General features: G+C 38.3%; 1 protein-coding gene across 1 annotated transcript in view; it reads left to right on the top strand.

The window, feature by feature from the left end:
• Positions 1-7,237: 7,237 nt before the first annotated feature.
• The window catches only part of LOC149830010 (mitochondrial carrier protein CoAc1-like), a 100,214-nt gene continuing 82,566 nt past the window's right edge, over positions 7,238-24,885 (top strand). Inside the window, exon 1 of the mRNA XM_090016248.1 lies at positions 7,238-8,001. Within this exon, the coding sequence (XP_089872374.1) occupies positions 7,789-8,001 (213 nt within the window). The 5' untranslated portion in view covers positions 7,238-7,788. The remainder of the gene's footprint in view (positions 8,002-24,885) is intronic.

The raw sequence follows: 24,885 nt of genomic DNA, 5'->3' as shown, positions 1-24,885 counted from the left end.
GCAAGTTGTTCCCGAATCCAAGTAGCAATTTCACGATTTAAAAAAATAAGGCTCGGTTTTCTATTTTTTTGACAAGGTTACAGAACCCAAAATAACTTGAGTTTTTATGGAAAATCATTGACAAACCCGTGGACCAACCCTAAAAAAATTGTATTTTTTTTACAAAAACTTAAACATGGAATAATGTGATTTTTGCGTACCCAAGATTAAAAATTGTGTATCATCGATAAAACTTGCAAAACCCTAATCTAAACATGAAAAATAATAAGAAAAACATGCAAATAATATCATAAATCTATATTTAATGCTTGGATGAGTAAAATAAACTTTAATATGATAAGAAAATAAAAAAAAATCAAGAAATACACGGTTGGATTTGATTTAGCCTTCAAAAAGAGGGATTCGACCCATCAAACGGACGAATCTCATCTTTTATTTGGCAAAAAATAAAAAATATTATTTTAAACTATTCTAATGGATTAAAAATAAATAATAAGCCATGGAGCAGTATTAGATCATGTTTTTTATTTTACTTTAAGGTTCTTGAAGGTAGATCATGCTTAAAATCCATAAGCAAGGGGCGGCAATGGTGGAAATCATGAAAAAAATATAAAAAAATAATAAAACTAATGAAATAATGTTAAAGAAAACTCACCTTGGATGTTGCTGCAACAATAGAAGAGGAAGAGGATGCTGAGAGGAGAGAGAGGCACAAGAACGGGAGAGAGAAAGCATAAGGGTTGACCCCCCCTTTTGCCTCTTTTTATAGTTTTTTGAAAAAGCTATTAATTAGGGCTAATTGATGCTCTTTTGACTTTTCAAAGTTTTATCTAAATCCACTAGGGGGGGGGGGGGGCAATTTTTATGAGGACTCTTAACCTAATTTAACTCTAGTTGATTAACATAATTGACCTAATGAAACTCTAAATGACTTAGGAGACCCCAAATGTGGCACCACTTGGCTTTTTCAAAACCCTAATTTTTAAAACTTTAAAATCAAGGTTAAAATCTAAAGTAAAAATGTAACTTTTAAAATCAAGTTTGGACTCCTCTAGACTCCTAACCTAACTAGGACACTATCTAACCCTAACTTCTTCAAGTGTGGTGCCACCCAGAGTGGGTCCCATTTGATTTTTCAAAAATGATTTTAAAACTTTAAAATGAAAGGTTTTCAAAAGAGGTTTAGAATTGGAATGAAAATTGAAAGTTTTTAAACCAACACGGAGTTCTGAATCGATCAGAACTCTTTCAGATGTGACACCAATTGAGTGGGCTCCACTCTAGGGTTTTAAAAAAGTTGAAATAAATACTGAAAATGTTTATTTTTTTAAATAGAGTTAAAATCACTAGATGAAAATAAGAAGTTTTGAAAATAGTCCTAATCGAACTGAAACTCTAGGCTAGAGTCCTAAACCAACTAAAACTCTAAAATTCAGGTTTTTGAAAGCCAAACAAAGAAGTTGACATGAATAAAAATTGGTAATTAAAAAGAATAAAAAAAATAAACAATAATATTTAAAATGGCTAAAAATTAAAAACGAGAATTGATAACTAACTAACTAATTTATAATCTAACAACAAAAAGTAAAATTTTTAAAGATGAAATAAACCTAACTAACTAATAGAAAGAATAAAACTAATTAATCTAATTGGCTAAATAAAAAATATAACTAGAAAAGAATAAAGATCAATGAAAACCCTAATCGGCTACTTGAAAAATATAACTAGATTTAATCTAAATAATTTCAAAAATTTAATCTAAAATAAATCTAACATGGACTGAATTAAAAATCACTAAAATATCATAAAACTCTATGCTAAGTCTATCGATTAGAATAAAATAATATTATCCTATGCACAAATCAAGAAAAATGGTTAAACTAGATTAAAATATATTTTTCTTATTTTAGATTTTCAGTTAATGAAAATAAACTAATATGTTCTAAATACGATGAATATGCAATGGTCAAATGAAACTACATGTGATGCTATGCTTTATGTTATACAAAACTAAAACTAAAGTGAAACGGGGGAGAAAGAAGATCACCTCGCGGATCGCTTTCGATGGATTGGATGAGAAGAGAGGATGGTTATTCGCAGTTGAACACACGTCTCCCCTACGAAGAAGAAGAAGTTTTTTACGACAATAAGGGTTCAAAGTAAGAAGAAAAAGAGGAAAAAAAAGGAGGAGGAGAAGAGGTAGAGAAAGAAATAGAGAGAGAAAGAGAGAAAGAGAGAGCAAGGGGCATGCTTTCCAATGCTGAAAAAAATGTCTTCTACTTCTTAACATGTACTATTTATAATAAAATATTAGGTTAAAACAAGTTTTTCAAAACACGTCTAATTAATTTTTAATAATTTCTAAAAAGTGGTCTTTTGAAAAACGTGTTTCATAAAACAAAACTTCCTAAACTAATTAAAACTTCTACTTAAACTCTTCTAAACAAATTAAAACACTAATTCAAAATTCCTAAACTAAATAAAACACTGAAAAATGTCAGGCAAGCTTTGAAATACATGATTTTCTGATAATTTTTATTTCAATGCAGTTTCTCAAAACTAATGATAAAAATGAGTTTTTAAAATGATTTTTCACTGGATCATGCATAAAATTGTATGAATAAAATGTAAAATGTATGCATGACCAGTGCTCATTGATTGCGTTAAAAGTGGTAGGGGTTCTAAACTGATATGGGTGGATTGGAATCTATATGCATAAGCATACTTCAAATACAAACTTGTTTTTGGAACCCGTATACCAATCCTAATATAACTAGGACTGATATCAGTTCAAAATTAATGATCATCGAAATCGAGTTTGACAAAAACCTTGATTTCGGTGTGAAAAACAAGTTCTTCCATAAACGGTTTGGGTAAACCCGATATTAGGGCAAACCTAGTTCATATATAATGCGAAAGCAAAATGACTAATATAAATTTGAAATATATATATATATATATATATATATATATATATATATATATATATATATATATATATATATATATATATATGACAAGGAAAAACTTTGATATTGGTGCGATCGTTATCGAGCTTGAGTGTGTACATTTTTGAGTTCGATTGTGAAATCGTTTAAGGTTCTGTTCCACACAAGGATCATACGTTTACCAGTTTGAGAATGACCAAGATCAGTTCCTAACTGGTTTGAGACCGATTGGTTTTCTTAAAAAAAAAACTCTGAAATTTTGGGTTGAAATTTTAGGGTGTTATAGTAAGTTACAAGCTCAATTTGTGACTCTTTGGATTTCAATTATGCTACTGATATGGTCACATTGGATCCATTATCTGGATCCAACAGGGTGGTTGTGGGTCTCCATGATAGTTTATCTAGCTTCGGCGAGGGTAACTCGACATAAGAAAAACAAAAAACATGTAGGGCATGTTTGAGAAAATATAAAAAAATGAGAGAGGAGGAGGGCGGTGGTGAGATGAACGATAATGGTGATGGTGAGATGGTGTGTGGTGTTGAGATGTGGTGAAATTTGTGGTGGAGAGTAAAAATAAATTTTCTCTTGGTAGGAAAATCCCTCCACACCTCTGATGGAGGAATGTCTTCTATCAAAAAGTGTACTTTTTAGAAAAACTTTCTCAATGAAAAAGTCTCTCTCGTTTGGAAGGATTAGAAAATCCATACAAATTTTTCATTTGCATCGCTTTTCCTACGTCTTTCTCGCTTTTAAACGTGCCCATAAAGACGACTTGCACTCTTTAACACAAAGATGAATAATGAGAGGATAATATGTAATTTTCAAAGTTGAGCTCATATTGGGTTGCAAATGTCAATGGCCCATATGGCGTTAGGATGGAAGGAGAGCCAAGTGCAACCTTTATCTAATTAAAATATGAAGGGTGCCACCCACATTGATAAAATTTCGAATAAAGTGTCAAAACTCAGTGTGAACTCCTGAATATGGTTGGTAAACGAATAGAGCAACTCATGACTCGGCTTGATTTAACTTGTCACAAACTCGTTCATGATCTGTTCATTTAGTTGGCGAGCCGAGCCACAAGCAACTCATTTAGCTTAAATGAGTTGAGCCCGAACACAAGGTGTTCAACTTGGCTCAGCTCGATTGTGCTCGTATAGATAATATATATATATATTATGGATAATATATATTGTGTGTAATATATAAAAGGAATAATGCATAAAATATATATAAAAAAGAAGGGTAAATAAAAAATATATACGTAAAATATGGGCTATTAAGTGTAATTTATAAAAAATTATATATATTTTCAAGTATAATATATAAAAAAATATATACTATATACAAATAACACAAAATGTTTTTACACGAGCCAACTCGTGTTCGGCTCGTCTCATTCAGGGATAAGCCAAGATCGAGCTCAGCTCAACTAAAAACAAACACGAGCCAAGCCACAAGCTCAATCCACTAGTAAACCAGCCGAGCCCGAACATACCTGGTTCGGCTTGTTTACTAGCCCCACTTGTGATGGGACATTGCCTAAATAACCTTCTATCTTTTGCATGAAGCAGCTTCTATGTTTCCAGTTGAAGCATTTAACCATTACATCAATTACTAACTTATTTTCTTTTGAAAGGCAAGCTGGGTTAGTCTGACCTAACTAGTTATTGTTCAACGTACCATTGGCGCTTTGAACCAGCAACCTCCCATCAGAAGGAGACGTGTATTAACAACTCCTACCGATCATGGGGAGCCCTCTTTAGCGAAGCAGGTTATATGTTCCCCCCGAACACACAGGTGTGCCTTTGGGGGTCCGAATGAGCACCATGTATGTAAGCATATGGGGCTCATATCCCCGTGTGTGTCAACATCAGACTGATGCGGTTGCAAAGACTTAAGTACTTTTTCTCGCCATTCTCGCCATGAAATGATGCTTCTACGAAAGGATAAAAATGTCCTCCGTCCAAAAAAAGGAGGATGATCTTAACTCTTTAAAGTCCAAACATTATGTTTTCACCCTAAGCAGTAAACTCCTCTGTTGTAACAAGAGCTCCTCGCAATATTTTGCCCTAAATGTTTCGGATCACCCTTTGACAATGCACCATCTGCTATAACAAGAGCTCTCGTTGATGACACACTCTTTGTTGTCGTCTGCTGCCACCGGGGCACCCTTTGCCATCAGATGCTGTCGGTGGAGAATCTTTTACCATCCTCTATTGCCGTCAGAGCACACTTTGTCATTGTCTACTCGTAAAGAATAGTTGAACTACCAGAGAAATAGATATTCTATTTATTTTTTATTATGATACCATGGTGCAAGCGTCGAACTGAGTAGACAAAGAATAACGATTTACAAAAGAAATAATGATGACAACGTCGAACTGAGTAGTCAGAGAGCAACGATTTACAACAGAGATTAGATCAGAGAGTAGCAATTTACAGTTGAAGTGAGATCAGAGAGTATTGATTTACAGTAGAAATCAGATAAAAGAGTAACGTTTTACAATAAAAACTAAATCATAGAATAATGATTTACAGTAGAAATGAGATCAGAGAGTAGCGATCTATAGTAGAAATCAGATCAGAGAGTAGCGATTTACAGTAGAAATCAAATCAAAGAGTAGCATATTACAGTAGAAATGAGATCAGAGAGTAGCGATTTATAGTAGAAATCAGATCATAGAGTAGCGATTTACAACAGAGATCAGATTAGAGAGTAGCGATTTACAGTGAAAATCAGATAAGAGAGTAGCGATTTACAGTAGAAATCAGATCAAAGAGTAGCGATTTCTACTGTAAATCGCTACTCTCTGATCTGATTTCTACTGTAAATTGCTACTCTTTTATCTGTTTTTCATTGTAAATCGCTACTCTCTGATCTGATCTTTACTGTAAATCGCTATTTTCTAATCTGATTTATACTGTAAACCGCTACTCTCTGATCTGATATCTGTTGTAAATCGCTATTCTCTAATATGATTTCTACTGTAAATCGCTACTCTCTAATCTGATTTCTACTGTAAATCGCTAATCTCTTATCTGATTTTTACTATAAATCGTTACTCTCTGATATGATCTCTGTTGTGAATTGTTGCTCTCTGTCTACTCAGTTCGACGCTGCCACTATTATCTCTTCTATAAATCGCTATTCTCTGTCTACTTAGTTCGACTCTTGCAACCTAGTATCATGATGAATAATAAACAGAATGTTGATTCCTCTGATAGTTCAACTATTTTTCATGAGCAGACGACGATAAAGAGTGCTTTGGCGACAATAGATGATGACAAAAGGTGCTACGGCGGCAGCAGACGATGGCAAATGGTGCTTCAACGGCAGCAGACGACGATAAAAGATGCTTTGACGGCAAAGGGTACATTGTCAAAGGGAGCTACTGTTAGAACAGATGGTGCGTTGTTAAAGGATGATCCAGAATGTTCAGCTCAGGCATTGTCCCCTTTAAGGAGTCAATGGACTTTGACTCAGGCAATGATAAGAGTTGCGGGAATGTGTAAAGCTATTTATGGGAGAACATTTCTGTTAACCAGATATCTTTTTTAGGAAAGAACATTTCTGTCAAATGCATATCTACTTTTTTTATATTTTATTTTATTATAAAATCGTCATGGGTAACATTGACATATGAATTATTGCGGGTCCCAAGATATTTCATCGTAGACACCGAAACACGTGAATTTGTCTTCGGAGGAAAACACACAACACCTTCCCCCTCTTTGGTGTCAACTACTGACTTTTCTTTGAATGTCAATTCAGCCAAAAATCAAATTACTTATTTACTTATTTAGACCCGAGGGTGCCGAGTTCTTATGATGGGCAGCTGAGGTTTAAATCTCATGGGCATCACCTCCTTCCTGCATAAGGAGAAGCTTGACTACTTCTTGGGTCAAAGGGTAAGCCCTATTGTAGGCTGAACCAGCCCTACTCGGTCTGCGCTTGATGCGGTTTCCGAAGTAAAAATCAATAAAAATTTATGAATCGCATTTACAGCCTTGCATGCTAAGCTGAGAATCTAATATAACATGAAAGAATGTTTTCTCAAAAGGCGTTTGTATTTAACTAAATTTAAAATAAATGGGCATTGTAGATACGGCAGAGTTCCATTGGACGGCTGAATCGCTACCCTTGAAGATCTTATTGGGATTTTTTGGGAAGCGTCAGATTAGAAGATCTCTCAAAGATCTGCGTTTCTACCTCCTAATGGTTTTGTTATTCAAGGCCTTAAAATAAATAAAGACCCTACAAAAGAGGCCACAAAACCAACTTCAATTCCAACTCCCCTGAAACACCGAGGTATTAGGAGAGGAGAGGAAGCCGGAGAGGGCTTTCCGAGTGATCGATTTCTCCCTGAAAATTCCGTCCGGTCACCGGAAATCTCGTCAGAAAATGTCCTCGAAGACACCAACATCCTCTCTCTAGAATTTCTTCTTCCAAATCGTGAAATCTCGACATGGGTATTCATGATTTCCTCATAGATCCATGGGAGTGATCTCCTATCCGGGAAACATTGAAGGGTTCTCGTGGGTTCCGATCGAGAGACGCGGTGTTGATGTATCATAGAGAAGAAGAGAGCGATGGAGATTCCTTGTTGATGAGCACTCTGAAGGTCTTGGATTTCCCGTTTCCTCAAGCTGAGTTCTCCTTCTGCCTCCCCAGAGACAGATGGGATAAGGAATTCGCAAAATTGCAGGCTGGGTAATCGTCAATCGCCGTTATTTGGCCTGTTGTAGAATTTGGAAAATCTTGATTTTTCTATTTTCTGGGGCGTCGGTTATTAGGGAAGAGTTATTTGGTTTCTTTAGAATTTGGGGTTCTTGGAAATGGGTTCTCCTCAAGGCTCCACTTTGACGACAAATGTGGCCGAATTTACCAAGCAATCGTTGAAAGCAAATGGGGATTCGTCGGCTCCATCAAGTGTTCATCTTCTTGATAATTGTCCTGTTTATGTGAAGGAATTGATTGCCGGAGGTGCAGCCGGAGGGTTTGCTAAGACTGCTGTTGCGCCTCTGGAACGGATCAAGATACTCTTTCAGGTCATAATTTATTTCTTTTGATCTCGCATTTTTATATAAATGACTTAGTTATTCCATGGTTTTCTGTTTTGGCTTGTCATTAAATTGGGGTTGATTAATTTGCTGGCTTCGTTTGATGCGTGTGTATTGTGTTTTGTTGATTAATTAATCTTGAAGGAAAATGAAAAGTTTTTTTTTTCAACTCACGGTCACAAATATTGGACAACAACAACAACAACAACTACGCCTTCATCCCAAAACAATTGGGGTCGGCGTTATGAACCAAAAAAGAAAATCATTCTGGGTCTTCGACATGAATCCTTCTCCTCCAATCATTTATATCCAATGCCATGTCCTCGGTGAGATTCAAAGCATTCATATCCTTTCCTATCATCTCCATCCAAGTCTTCTTAGGCCTACCCCGACCTCTTTTAACTAATATATTTTCCCATTTCTCTATCCTTCTAACTGGAGCATCATTAGACCTTCGCCGAATATGTCCAAACCACCGTAAACGATTCTCTCTCATCTTATTTTCAATGGATGCAACGCCTACCTTCTTACGTATCTCCTCGTTTCGAATCTTATCTTTTATTGTAGTTCCACACATCCATCTAAACATACACATCTCAGCTACACTCATTTTTTGAATATGATGTCTCTTGGCAGCCCAACATTCCGTACTATATAGTAAAGCAGGCCTAATTGTCGTCCTATAAAACTTTTCCTTCAACCGCAATGGCATTCTATGATCGCACAACACTCCAGTTGCACTTTTCCATTTCATCCACCCAACCTTTATCCTATGATTTACATCTCCATCAATTTCTCCATACTTTTGAATGATAAATCCAAAATATTTGAAACAGTCATCCACCGTTATTTCTTGCTCACCAAGCTTCACTACACTCCCATCACTACTTCGTTGCTTACTAAACCCAAGGTTTTAAAACCCGTGACTCAACTCGTTCTTTATTGACTCATGACTCGACGGGTCAACTCGGTGACTCGGACCGGGTTTTGTTAACTTTTGATTTTAAAAGAAAAACAATTTATAATTTGTCTCAAACTATGTTTTTCAGTAAACAAGAGATCCTTGGGTTGTGTTAAGGCATGTAATCACTGAAACTGGGGGAGAGATGTGACTCTTTCTTCGGTTGCTTTTGAACTGATAACAATTGGCATCAACTAAATTAGCTTGGTTTTTGCTTGTATTATTTCCTGGGTTTGTCATTTTCTAGTTAAACCATTCATAGAGAGCAGTAGCATTGAAAAATGTATAGGCTGATCTCTGCTAGACTATCTCACAGGAATATTCCCAACTTACCAGTTACCCTTGTGTCATGCCCCCTTATACAGTATTCTTAATGAAAAATTGAACAACAATAGCATGCCATGTGTCCTTTTTGTTGTCCATGTGACCATATATAAATGTACATCCTTGACAAATAAACAAAGGTCATTAAAAACAACTAATGCTGTAGCAAAAAACTCTAGGATAGCCTGCTAAATAGCCTTCAAATTTCTTTTTTAGACAAAGGACTATGGAGTAAGTTGAAGAATAACTATGGTGTAAGTTGAAAAATATGAAATTAAGTGGCATGACAAAAATTCTCGAAAGAGATGCAACATATAAAATCTTGGTTGTTCACTCTCAAAGAGAGCTAAAACTCTTTTCCCTATGAACACTGGCTCCTAATGTTGTTTCTTATGAATTAGCGGGATTTTTGTATTTTGATGGTTCTGTGCATTGCCAAGCAATCAAGAACTTATGTGAAGCTCTGTTGACATTTGTCTTATTGGTAGAAATTTATGGAAACATTACGAATCCTCTCTTGAGTGACTTCTAGCTACTGGCTACCACAAGGCCAATTACCAGTTTCCAACATATACTTAGTTCCTTAATTTTATGCTTCTGATAATACATGATGAATATTATAGTTGATTATGCTATGATAGTGATACCTAGTACCTGTTACGAAGTTAACACACACACAGGGAAGATCCAAGAGCACACATACCACAAATTCAATGAGCACATCAGTCCACCAAATCAGCCAACACAAGGACCACTAAGGACACAATCACAAGAGACCCTAAGGGTCTGTCTGATTGCTTGTCCAAGATTGGACAGACCCTTAGAACATAACAGACAAAACATATGTTCTGTCTGTAACAACCGTACTTCGTCCCATGTTTGTTTCAACTCAAATAAAAAATCAAATTTCAAACATCCTAGAACTCGGCCGAGTTAGGCCCGAGTCAAGCCAGAGTCAAGCCCGAGTCTTGGCAAGCCGAGTTTGCCTTGCCGGGTTGACTCGTTGGAGGGCCGAGCCGAGCCAAGTCAACGAGTTGACTCGGCGAGTTTTAAAACCATGACTAAATCGACATTCCATATATTCTGTCTTACTCTTACTCAACTTAAAACCTCTTGCTTCCAATGTCTGTCTCCATAATTCTAACTTAGCATTAACCCCAGCTCTAGACTCATCAATCAAAACAATATCATCAGCAAACAACATACACCATGACACATTTTCTTGAATTGATCTCGTAAGCTCATCCATCACTATAGCAAATTGGAAAGGGCTTAATGCAGATCCTTGATGTAACCCAACCGTTGTAGGAAAATTGGTTGTCACCCCTCCACAAGTGCGGCCATTGGTTACTACTCCTCCGTACATATCTTTAATTATACTAATGTACTTGAGAGAAACACCTTTCTTCATCATTGTTCACCAGAGAACATCCCTAGGTACTCTATCGTATGTCTTCTCCAAATCAATAAAAACCATATGCAAATCTTTGTTCCTCTCTCTATATCTCTCAATAAGTTGTCTAAGAAGATGTATAGCTTCCATAGTTGATCTTCCAGGCATAAAACCAAATTGATTTTCCGATATCATGACAACCTTCCTCAACCTATACTCAATCACCCTCTCCCAAAGTTTCATAGTATGACTCATGAGTTTTATACCACGATAGTTTGTGCAATCTTGTATATCACCCTTATTCTTATATAGAGGCACCAAAGTACTCTTCCTTCACTCATTAGGCATCTTATTTGTCCGCCAAATCTTGTTAAAAAGATTTGTCAACCATTCTAAACCTTTCTCACCCAAGCATTTCCAAGCCTCGATAGGTATACCATCTGGGCCAACTGCTCTTTTTGATTTCATTTTTTTCAAAGCCTTTGCAATTTCTTTCTTTTGAATCTTGCGCATGAAGTCACGATTCATCTCATGAAAAGGAATGGAGAAGTCTCCAAGATCCTGAGCATGACTTCTATTAAATAACTTATCAAAATAATCTTTCCATCTCTCCTTAATCTCCTCATCTTTGACTAAAACCCTTTGCGTTTCATCTTTGATACATCTAACCATACCCAGATCCCTCGATTTCCTATCTCTCATCTTTGCAAGCCTATAAATATCCTTCTCGCCCTCTTTGGTATCCAACTTGTCATAAACCTCCTTATATACTTTTATCCCTCGCGTTTCGAACTACTTTTTTAGCTTCCTTCTTTGCTATCATATACTTCTCCAAATTCTCATTATCACGACTCTTACTTAGATTTCTATAAAACTCTCTTTTAACCTTAATAGCTAATTTGACATCCTCGTTTCACCACGATGTATCCTTACCTAGCGGTGCACCGCCTTTAGACTCACCCAATACCTCTTTAGCCACCTTTCTCATGCCACCCGCTATGTTATTCCACATTGATTCTGAATCCTCCTCGAGACACCAATCAACTTCCTTAACTACCTACTATACAAACATTCCTTGTTTAGCTTCTTTCAGTGCCCACCACTTAATTCTAGGATCTATGCTATGTCTATCCCTTTTGCGGTATTTTCTAATTCTAAGATCTAAAATTAAGACTCTATGTTGTCCTTACCTAGCGGTCACAAATATTGGACATTTTTTGAAAATCTCTCGATTTTATTGCACGAGATCTTCAAAAACCAATATAATCCCCAAAATGCGATATCTTCACACTCTTACTTATTTTGAAAATAATAGTGTTTTTCCGTGACATTATCGCGTTAGTAATCCAATATGCATGAATTTTATATAGTTTATATATTTTCTAATATTTTAATATATTTAAAAAATTTAAATATACATATATTTTCCCAAGGAAAACAATTTTTTTTTAAATTTATCGTGAGATTTGTTAGACGGCAGATATCGTGCATTTGTATTTAAGTTTGGATCCGGATCCGGATCCAAACTACTTGTGACATGTCCAGCCAATATTAGGGCATACTTGTAAATACTTGTAACCTATTAGAGTTACTTGTAAAGTACCATGTATTAGGTTTTGTTTTATAAACTAAAGGAAGAGATCACGATTTTTCCAATTGGAAAAACGTGAGCAGTTGCAGCCCCATTATCTTTCTTCTCTGCAGTTTCTTGTTCATCGTTCTAGAGAGTTCTAGAGAATTCTGACATGGTATCAAAGCAGCTCTGATCCGAGGGCTGAAGGTTTTTCCAACAGGTACGTCTCTAAGAGATATTATTCCCCTCTTTATTTCTTTTCTACCTGTTCACTGTTCTGCGTCTTCTCCTTTCTAAATATCCTCTTTTATTCCCCATCTGCTATTTCTTTCTCCATATTACTCCCTTCTGATTTGCGTTAAATTTATTCCCTAATCTTCATTTCTCTGAAACTGGATTGGGTCTATTTTTCAAACCAGTTTCACGGTAACCATTATCTCCCTCAAACCAATTGGGTCTGGGACAAACCTGTTTCACGATCCACGATTCCTTTGTTTCCTGAAACTGATTTGAGTTTACGTCAAATCAGTTTCACGAAAACCTTTTCTTTCAGTTTCACGATTCCAATTTGAGTTTAGATTTGCTTTTCTTCCATAATCCTCAATTTATGCTGCTGCTTACTTGCATTCGTTACTGCTGTGTGCAATCATAAAAAAAAAATTTGAAATCAGATTACATCTGTACACCAGGCCTGTGATTTCTCATTCACGTTAAGTACTCGAGCTTTCTCCTGTAAAGAAAAAAAAAGGAGACGAGTCTTATTCTATTGCATTGTGATTGCACACGCCAAAAATTTTATTCATGGATTCTCTTCTCAGTCATTTCTCTCATCTAATTTTCTTGGTCAACTTATTTATGAAAAACTTACTAATTCGAATTTCCTGATCTGGAAAAGACAAATTCTTCCCTTTATTAAAAGTCAAGGTCTCTTTGGACATCTCACTGGATCAATCCCAGCCCCTCCAGAATTTATTAAACAAGGAACTAAGGATGGAAATGAGGCTGATTCTATACAACAAATTCCAAATCTCCAGTACGAGATTTGGATGAAGCGTGATCAGGCTGCAGTTGCTTTTATTATCTCTACTATCTCTCAAGAAGTATTGGTGGGGATTCCAGACGAATGCTCAGCAAAAGAATTGTGGGACAAACTAGTGAACACGTACTCTTAGATATCAGAGGCTAGAATTTCCTTTCTTCAGGGTGAATTTCAACTTCTGACTAAGGGCTCCATGTCTGCCATGGAGTACTTGAACAAGGTTAAGACTATCAATGACCAACTTGCCGTTGTAGGGTATGAAGTGATAGATAAAGACAAGGTCAGGCAAACCTTGAATGGATTGGGACCGGAATTTCATGTTCTCTCGACTTCACTGCTATGCCTACCTGATCTACCATCATTTGAGGACTTGCAAGCAAAATTACTTCAATATGAGATGACTCTGAAGGGGATGTCACATGAAACTGGTGGACATGTTCTTGCTACTGGTGTTTCCTTTAGTCAGGGACGTGGTGATAATAATTTTGGTGGCGGCAGAGGACGAGGACGAGGTACTCCAGGGGGGCGTGGGCTATTGCCTACCCCGAATGCTTCACCTCTTTATAATATGAAAAACGTACCCACATGTTATATTTGCAATAAGCGAGTTCATATAAAAGCCAACTGTTGGCACAATCCGCAGAACAAAAGAAAGTTTCAAAAGGGTGAGAGCTCGTCAGGACACAAGGATAATTCTTCAAAGTTTGGTGGAGATGTGAAAGAGCTTCTCTTGGCAATGTTGTCCGAACTTGATCTGAAACGCGATGATAAAGGAGTATGGTATATTGATTCTGGGGCAGCTACTCATGTCACAGGTAATGCGGGTATATTCTCTACTTTAACTCCTTATTTTGGAAAAAGTAGCATAGTCACTGGAGATGGGTCACACCATCCCATCACACACATTGGAAATGTTTCTATTCCCTTGCCTAAATCTCCACTTCATCTTTCCAATGTTCTTCATGCCCCAGATATTACAAAAAATATTGTTTTCGTTTCTAAGCTTGTTGATCATACCAATTCTTCCGTTGAATTTACTCCGTATTCTGTTTATGTCAAGGATCTACAAACGAAGGAGACATTCGCTAGAGGGGAACGCCGGAGAAATATGTATGTCTTCCAGGAGGATCCTTCTACTTGTGTTTGACCTACCTTGAAGTCCTTTCCTCAGTCTATGTCGTCAAAGAATGTTCATGTGTTCAGTTTGCAATCTTCGAATAAATGTAATAAGCCTGATTTTTGGCATTCGCGTATTGGTCATTGTGGTCAAGTCTTTGTTGAGCGATTAGTAACCGATGGTCTTATTCCTGAATCTAGCTTGATTCCTAGTTCAATTAATAAAATGTGTTCAAGTTGTCAAATGTGTAAGAGTCATGTTCTTCCTTTCCATTCAATAAGTGAGAGAGCTTCAAGGCCTTTTGAAATCGTCTGTTCTGATGTGTGGGGACCAACCCCTAATCCCTCTAACTCTGCAACAAATATTATGTTATCTTCATCGATAATTTCTCCCGTTTCACTTGGATATATTTCATGAACAATAAATCGCAAGTTTTCTCTATTTTTCGTTGCTTTCATGCATTTGTCAAAACTCATTTTTCTTGTAATATTTTACATTTCCAATATGATGGTGGGGGGAATACTCCTCTAGGGATTTTATCAATTATCTCCAAGATAGTGGGATAAATCGTAGAGTATCTTGTTCGCATACGCCCCAATAGAATGGAGTTACAGAACGGAAACACCGTCACATTGTGGAGAGCGCTATGAGCATGATGCACAAAAGTCGTACTCCCATAGGACTCTGGACAAAGGCCTTTCAGTCTACTGTTTACATTATTAATAGCCTGCCCATGAAGCTTTTAGAAAATAAATCCCCTTATTTCGTCCTGTTTGGGAAACATCCTGATTATGATGAACTAAAAATTTTTGGCTGCACGTGTTATGTTCATATTGACTCTTCTCTGCGAAATAAGTTTCAAGTTAAGGCATCAAAGTGCAAATTTGTCGGATATGCAGATCATCACAAAGTGTACAGGTGTTATGATCCTGACAACAGACGAATCAAGATATCTAGGAATGCAGTTTTTGATGAAAGTGATTTTGGAGATGGAGAACATGTTTCTGCCCAAACCAATATGAGTGCGCTATTTTATGATCCATGGCTCAGTGCAGAGTTTTTCCTGAAACAAACAATGAGTGCTCTTCCTCCTGTAATCAAGGAATATCCTGTCAAGATGGAAACAGTGGCATACAGAAACTTGAAATAGAACATCCTCCAGAGATTAACAAGTTTGTTGGACAAGTTTATAGGAGAAGAGAAAGGGACTCACTCTTGACTCCGGATGGTATTGAACAAGAAGCTTCTACGCTTCATTCATCCAATGACGTTACTTCTCCAGTATCTAATACAATAGCACTTCCAATCAGACGATATGAAAGAGCTCGACATCCCATTGAAAGATGGGTCAGTTATGAGAATTTTACCATGGACTTTCACTTATTTTTATCACAGATTGAGAAAGAGACTGAGCCTAGACATTTTCATCAAGCCATTAACTCCAAAAAATGGATTCAATCCATGAATGAAGAGATGGAAGCCTTGTACCAGTGTCAAACATGGACAGTTGTTCCTCGACCCTCAGATAAAAATGTTGTTGGGTCACGATGGGTCTACAAAATCAAATACAAACCGGATGAGAGTGTTGAACGATACAAAGCTCGTCTCGTATCAAAGAGATTCACCTAAGAGTTTGGAGAGGACTATGATGAAACTTTTAGTCCAGTTGTGAAAATGGGCACAATCCATATAGTTCTTTCATTGGCTGTAGATTATGGTTGGAGAATAAGTCAGCTAGATGTGAAGAATGCTTTCCTTCATGGGGATTTGAAGGAAGAAGTATACATGGAACAACCGCCAGGATATACAGAAGGAGATTCAAAGGAATATGTATGCAGACTAAATTGAGCACTCTATGGACTGAAACAAGCGTCTCGATCTTGGTTTGAGAGCTTCTCCCTAGAAATTCAAAGACATGGTTTTTATCGATCACAATTGGACCATTCTCTCTTTATTCTTCAAGGTAAGGAGTTTACTACCTTCTTGTTGATATATGTTGATGATATAATTATTACAGAAAACAGTGAGAACCATGTTCAAGAAACTAAGGATCTTCTGAATCAAAGGTTCAAAATGAAAGACCTTGGAAATCTTCGGTACTTTCTTGGAGTAGAGGTGGATAATCAAGAAAATAAACTTACTTTGACTCAACATAAATACACTTTGGATCTGTTAGAAAAGGGTGTGATGAAAGATCGCAAGCCTCTTGCTACTCCTAGTGTAATTAACCAGAAACTAAGTGTACAAGACGGAAACTTGTATCATGATCCCACCAAATATCGGAGTCTAGTGGGAATGCTTCAATATCTCACCTTTACCAGGCTCGATATCACATATTCAGTCAATCAAGTTTCTCAATTCATGCATGAGCCAAGGACGGGGCACATGGATGCAGTAAAAAGGATACTGCGGTACTTGAAGAGTATTGTTGGAGATGGACTTTTGTATACCAAAAGCAAATCCGTGAATAATGCTCATGATATCATTGCTTATTCAGATGCAGACTGGGCCAGAGATCTTGATGATCGAAGTCAGTTTCAGGATATGGGGTTTTCATTGGTGCCAATCTTGTTTCCTGGAGTTGTAAAAAACAGAAGGCAGTGGCTAGATTTAGCACGGAAGCCGAATACAGGGCGATGGCTGCTGCTACGACAGAAGTAACATGGACTAGACATTTGTTAACAGAATTAAAGGAACCGATTGCTAGTTGCTTCCTTCTTTGTGACAACCAAAGTGCTATTCAAATATCTCTTAATCCTATTCATCACAACAAGACCAAACACATTGAGATTGATCAGCATTTTATCAGGCAAAAGATTGAAGAGAAAGAGATTGAGCCTCATTATGTTAGAACAGAAGACCAAGTGCCTGATTTGTTCACTAAGGGACTCACAAAGTGTCGTTTTTGGTTCCTAAAGAGCAAGTTGTCCATGATTCGAAATCATGCACAACTTGAGGGAGACTATTAAACAGAGTGCATTTGTATTTGTATTTAAGTTTGGATCTGGATCCGGATCCAAACTACTTGTAACATGTCCAACCAGTATTGGGGCATACTTGTAAATACTTATAACCTATTAGAGTTACTTGTAAAGCACCATGTATTAGGTTTTGTTTTATAAACTAAAGGAAGAGATCACGGCTAGTAAGTCAAAATTCGGGTAACAGGTGAGGTTGTGCTACCATGGTCTGGTAAAAAATTTGATTCTCCTAATTCATATAAGATAAAATGCTGAAAATTTGGGATCGAGCTCACTTGGAACTTGGTTTGCATCATCCTTTCCTCTTTGAGATTTGCCTAGTCCCTTAGGCTAAAATCCCAGATATTTCCTTCGAAGATCATATTCAAACTCCCAAGTAGGAGTTTCTTCTTTGTCCCATTCAATGAGATGCTTCTTTACTTGCCGATCATGCATCTTTAGAGTCTTTAGAATTTGACTCTGCCTTCGAGGTTCGACCGCATTGGGAAAGGCTGCTATTCCTTTGGGAGGGTCCCCATTGTGTGCCTTAAGCCTAGACACATGGAACAGTGGGTGGATTTGGATCGATGGAGGCAGTTTGAGTTTGCAAGCTGCGAGTTCAATTCTCTCAAAGACTTTGTAAGGCCCATAATAGCGATAAATAAGTTTGTGGATTTCTCGCTCTTGCTCGATCACTTGTTTCCTAAATCTCCTTTTGAGCCATACCCAATCCCGAATCTGGAACTCTCTATCCTTTTGGTTCTTGTCTTAGAGTTGCCACATCCAATTTTAGGTTCTCGCCAAATTGGTCTTCAAGAGATGGAGTTCATCTCTCGTTCTCAATTGTTGGTCTACCTCTTGGAACTTGGCGCTTCTTTCCTCATAGGACAAGGTTTTAGGTGGGAGCTGACCATATAGGGCTTCATAGGGTGACATACGGGTGGAGAAGTGAAAGGAGGTGTTATAGGACCATCCAACTCATGGTAGGTAGTCAGTCCAAGATTTGCATTTTTCTCTGGCAAAACAACAAAACGTATGTTTCAATGGTTTGGTTCACTACTTCGGTTTGGCCATCAGTTTGGGGGTGGTAGGCTTTATTATATTTTATCTTGGTTCCTAAGAGGTGAAAGTATTCCTTCAAAAAACAACTAGTAAATAGGGAGTCATTGTCACATATGATGGATTTAGGCATTCCATAATGTTTCCCTACATGATGGTGGAAGGTCTTGACAACGACTTAGGTGGTATACTTGTGGTGTAAAATCCACGTAAAAAAATAAAAAATAAAAAATAAAAAATTATCGGACCCGGGTCGGGTCGGGACCCGACCCAGGCCCGCCCTCGTTGGGGTTTTAAAACCCGACGCAGGGTGAGGGCAAAACCCTCCCCTGTGCGTCGCTCCTCACCCGCGCCGCTCCACCCTTTCGACAGGATAAGGAAACCCCTTGAGGGTTTCCCCGGATCTCGCCCCTCCCCGAGCTCTTTAAGAGCGTTGCGGGAGGAGGATTGGTGCACCTCACCCCCCCCCCCCTTCTCGTTCCCTACGGGCGACAACCTCGCCTGCAACCCCGACCGCACCTCCCTCTCGAGCCCTCCTCGTGCCCTGCGCACAAGAGCACCGCCGACACCTCCTCCTCCTCCCGACGCTGCTGCCTCTCTCCAATCGCCGCCACCGACGACCTCGCAATGGATCCGACAACGACGACGACGCCCCCTTCCAGGTACGCCCTCTATCTCCTCAGCCTTCTCCTCCCCCGCCTTCTGATCCTCTTCCCGCTCCCTCTGCATCTATCGGAGGCCCGACAGGTGGCCTATGGGACCCCTGTCGTCTCCCCCTCTCTCTTGAAGTTGCCGAAGAGCCGGCAGGGGGCCAGTCACCCCTGCGGCACCCTCCTCCTCTTTTTTTCTCTCCTGGAGGGCTTGCCGAGAGGCCGACAGACGACATACCGCCTGTGTCGTGCCCTCCTATTTCCCTCTATGCCTACCTGAAGGGTGGCAGGGGATCGACACCCCCCCCCTATCGCACCTTCCCCCTTGTTTCGCCGCTGTTCCGTCAGGCAGGGGCCGGACCCCCTGCCATTATTAGTTTTGTCAGGCAGGGGCCGAGGCCCCTGCCAGTTTCTATTTTGTCTGGCAGGGACTGAAGCCCCTGCCATTCATTGTTTAACAGAGGCCGAGGCCCCTGTCGTCCAGTATTGTCAGGCAGGGACCCAAGTCCCTGCCATTTGTTGTTTTCGTGAGGCAGGGGCCGAGGCCCTCGCCATTGGATGTTCTGTCAGGCAGGGGCCAAGGCCCCTGCCATTTATTTATTTCATTAGGCAGGGGCCTAGGCCCCTGCCGTTTGTTGTTTTGGCAGGCAGGGGCCGAGACCCCTGCCGTTTGATGTTTTGGCAGGCAGGGGCCGAGATCCCTGTCGTTCGTTGTTTTGGCCGGCAGGGTCTGAGGCCCCTGCCATCCGCTGTCCTGTCAGACAGGGGCCGAGGCCCCTGTCATTCGTTGTTTGGTCAGTCAGGGGCCGATACCCCTACCACTCATTTGATTCCGCCGACAGGGCGGGTCTTACCACTGCCCTTCTATTCTTTTTGTCAACTACGTCATTATAACTCTCACACTTTTGCAGATTTACGTAATAGGCCCCGTTCGTGCTCCGCGTTCCGACCCTCGTATTATCCTCACGCATAGGCGTACACAACTACACAACATTCCGAGGTAGGGTAAAGTCGCACAAAGGGCAATAAATGAACCTATTTAAGTTGAAATAATTAAGATGCCCATGCTAGACATGCTTAGAATTATATTGCTTCTGCATTTGCGCATTATCTTGTTTGTATGCTCATGGGTCGAGGTACAATTTCATTATTCGATCATTATTTTGCATAGTTGCTTATGAGTTTGAGGTGTGGTTTCGTACTTCGTGCAATACCTATACTCTTGTTTGCTTGCATATATTTTTGCCTGCACGTTTCCTTTGAGTGAGGTACGACTTCGTGTCTCATGTATTACTTATGACCTTATGTGTTTGCCTATCTAAGTGGCCAAGGTATGATTTTTGTACTTAATGTATTACTTATGTGCTTTTCCCTCGATGTGCGGCAGCGCAAGTCGAGAGTTGCTTGTTGTCATGTTATAACCTGTATATGCTCATATTCATGGTAAATATGTACTTACATAAATGTAGTCTTATGCCTATCCTGATATCACTTGTTTTCAAACCACTAGAAGTTGTGCTTGTGCATTGCAGTTCTTTAAAAACGAGTTTCCTTCTGCCAACCCAATGCTCTTCAAATTGCACAACTTTTGCAAAGTTAAGTTTTAAGTCTCGCAGGATTGCGAAGTCACATTTGGGCCCTCCCAAGCCCACACACTTGGGAGAAATATTTTATAACCCCGATTCGAGTTGCGACCCAATTCGAATAACCCCGATCAGGGGCATGAGCCTATGAATGAGTGGGGTTCTGTTGAAGGACCCATTTTTCATTTATCAATCTAGTGTCGCATGTCGATACTAAGATAAATTTTGGATGCAAGATTGATAGTGTTGTGCCTTGTGTGAATGACTTAATGTGGCATTGTGGCTTTTAAGGATGAATCGTGCCAAATGAGTACTCCTATATTTGTTTGATCGTTATGAAGTTGTGTGTTGGGTGTTCCTTTTGAGAAGCCTACGCACCCCCCTTTTTGGTGTAGCGTACTTTTAGTCATGCACGACGTGTTAAGTACTTTGTTGATCGGACGAGAGATTCGAGACAACCTCGTATCATGAAATATGTAAAATATTGTTGAAATGAATTCAAGACTTATTTTGTCAAATTGTGTTGTGTTACTTCTTATGCAAATAATATCTGTTGGGGTTTCTTTGGTGAAACCATATCCCTTTTATCGTAGTCGTACTTTTGACAAGTACGTCCATACTTTTTGACAAGTACGTCTTCTTACGTTGTGATGATTGGATGAGTAGGTTGTGGCAACCTTATTGAGTGCAAATAACAAAATGCTGAGATCACCTAAATAAGTGATGATTTCCGCCTTCACCGGCAATATACTCGAGTTGGGTCGAAAGACCAAAATATGTAGAATGGGTCTTCAGTTAACTACCCTGATGTACTCATTCGAACCGCTGACTCCTGTCAGGAGAGAGGACGGGAAGGTACAAAAACTTCGATGGACAAGACATTAATGGCAGTTACGAGCAAAAGACTCGGCTTCCCCAGTCATCGAAGTTAGGGGAAGGGGACTACCGTAATTATCCTAGGTGGTAGCTCTCCATGTTCGGGATGCATCCATTGTTTATGCTGCTTTGAGGATTTCTCTCTTGATCACTGACCGTCCCCTTAGGTGCGGACTTAGTCAGCTATCTGGGTTATCATAAAATACATAGCATAATAAACCCCCAGATCAGTCTAGGCTGTTTCTAGAGTCGTGCCTTGTGCGTACCCACTTGGCCAGTTAATATCGAAACATAATTTAAATCCGATTACACAATTTGTTGAGTTATACCCGTATGGAAGCTATAGCATGCAACAGGTTTCAATACTTATGGAATTGTGTGTGTGGTTGATGTAGCATCGTATTTTGCTTGCTTATAATAATTAGCCTATTTGTGCCAGTGAAATGCTTGTAATAGTTTTAACATTTTGCTCAAGATAGTTACTCCATGAATCTGTTGAAATTAAATTGCTATATAATTGCCTGTCTACTTGACATATTAAATTATTTTGCTTAACTATGTTTTATATCGTCCTGTATGTGCACCTACTAGTTTTTAGTGAAACTGACCCATTTTATGGGCAGGTGATGTATAGGTGATACACTCTGCGATGACACGATGACGCAATGAGTTCAAGATAGAGCTCTTTCCCTGACGTTTCGCTCCTGAGGACATGTTGGTAAATTTGGTATAAAGTGTATTTCAAAATTTCTCTTTTTATTAAACCTTGAGTTACTAAAACTGTTTTAGTAAACTTATTCTTGGTTTCAACAAACAAATTCTAAATCATTGAAATTGCATTTTAAAACCCTTTGATTTCAATAGTTGTGCGGAATTCGGTAAAGAAAAGTTTACGCTGTAATGCGCTCAAGGTCCATCGACTTGTTTTAAAAATATCATTTTGAAGTATTATTTAGACTATGATAATTGTATGATTTCAAAGCTTTCTAAACTATTCTAAAAGTTACAAGTCCTGGATTTTTGAGGCGTTACAACTTGGTATTAGAGCGACAGGGAAAATAGTGATTCTTGATCATTCGACATCTGCATCGCACAATAAGTACTGTTGATCTTATTGATTTGCACTTAATTTGATTAAAATATTTTGCTTCGATTTAGATGTCGTATAATGAGATGAGCGAGGCAATAAATGTTTTGACTGGAGCCGTTATTCATCTCCAATCTATGGTCCAGAACCTGAGTCATAGTGTGGCTTGCGAGAACACCTTTCAGGGCCAGTGCGATAAACAGATGGATAACCATCAAGTTCCCCCGAATTGTTAAGGCCTAAACGAGCCACTTAAAACGTAAGTTTTCTTTTTTATTTTCAACCTTTAAATTCAAGCAAAATTCGATTGAAATTCGGGTTATTTTCGGACGAATTTCAGAGGTGAAATTCGAGTTATATATTGTTGGATGCGTCTCGAAATTCTGAGCATAACGATGTTTTATTTTTCTGGATTCGGGTTACGGTTGACCCGAAAATTGCATTTTTTTGAAAAGGAGCAGTTTGTCGGTTCAGATCTGGACTTGGATCGGATTGGATCTGATGGATTTAATCCAAATTAATATGGATCTGGACTCTATCCAAGACCCATATTAATCTGGTTTGATCCATCTCAAGACCCATTTGGATTTTTGGAGATGGATTTGGATCTTAGATCCGGATCTAGGTCCAAATCTATACCCAACGATTTTTCAACTTTAAATTCATTAGATACTTTTAAATTGAAGTTAATTAGTGTTAAGAAGCCTCCCAAGTTAATTTGGCAACTTTTGGAAGCTTCTGAATTTTTTATTTAATATTAAATAAATAAATAATTAATTTAAATTAATTTTGAAAATTTATTTTGATGTTTGTTTAGGACTCTTAGTAGAACCCTTAAACACACTTAGAAGCATCTAGAAAGATTTTAGAAAACCTATTAAAATAAAACTTTGAAAAGTCAACAACAACAACAACAACAACTACAGCTTCATCCCAAAACAATTGGGGTTGGCGATATGAACCAACAAAGAAAATCATTCTGGGTCTTCCACATGAATCCTTCTCCTCCAATCATTTCTATCCAATGCCATGTCCTCGGTGAGGTTCAAAGCATTCATATCCTTTCCTATCATTTCCATCCAAGTCTTCCTAGGCCTACCCCGACCACTTTTAACTAATATATTTTCCCATTTCTCCATCCTTCTAACTGGAGCATCATTAGGTCTTCGCCGAATATGTCCAAACCACCGTAAACGATTCTCTCTCATCTTATTTTCAATGGATGCAATGCCTACCTTCTTACGTATCTCCTAGTTTCGAATCTTATCTTTTATTGTATTTCCACACATCCATCTAAGCATACTCATCTTAGCTACACTCATTTTTTGAATATAACGTCTCTTGGCAGCCCAACATTCCGTACCATATAGTAAAGCAGGCCTAATTGTCGTCCTATAAAGCTTTTCCTTCAACCACAATGACATTCTACGATCGCACAACACTCCAGTTGCACTTTTCCATTTCATCCACCCAACCTTTATCCTATGATTTACATCTCTATCAATTTCTCCATACTTTTGAATGATAGATCCCAAATATTTGAAACATTTATCCACCGGTATTTCTTGCTTACCAAGCTTCACTACACTCCTATCACTACTTCGTTGCTTACTAAACCGACATTCAATATATTTTGTCTTACTCAACTTAAAACCTCTTGCTTCTAATGTATGTCTTCATAATTCTAACTTAGAAACATTCCATATATTTTGAAAAGTCAACATTTTGGAATTTTAAAATTTTCGAAACTCTCTAGAGAGAAGAGAGCCCATATTGGGCTCTACTCTCTTTTCCAGCCCATCTAGAAGGGGTTGAGGGGGGGGGGGGGCGTCACCCCCGCTCTTGGGCAATTTAAAGATAAAAAAAGGGAAAGAGGAGAGAGAAGGAAAAAGAGGGAAGGAGGAAGAAGAGTAGAACGAGATCATTCTTCTCAAATCATCCGACGTTTTCACCGTTGATTTTTATTTATTTTTTGATCTACGGTTAATGTACTGGTCTTTCTTTTGTCTCGGATGAGAAAAAGAGCCTAAATAAGCTTTAGGCAATGTTTTTATAAGGAACCATGAATTCTATCTTGATTTTTTATGGTTTAATCCATGAGAATCGATGTAGGAAGACTTATATCATGTGGTATTTGTTTTTCTACGATTTTCTGCGTAATTTTATGTTTTCCCCAATATATATATATATATATATATAGAAGTATGTATACATATGCATATATATGTTTTTGCCTTGTATGGACTCTTT

Source organism: Nuphar pumila, chromosome 8, assembly GCF_984573655.1.
Source record: "Nuphar pumila chromosome 8, dmNupPumi1.hap1.1, whole genome shotgun sequence".
Classification (NCBI taxonomy): domain Eukaryota; kingdom Viridiplantae; phylum Streptophyta; class Magnoliopsida; order Nymphaeales; family Nymphaeaceae; genus Nuphar; species Nuphar pumila.
This window is presented reverse-complemented; position numbering and strand designations above follow the sequence as displayed.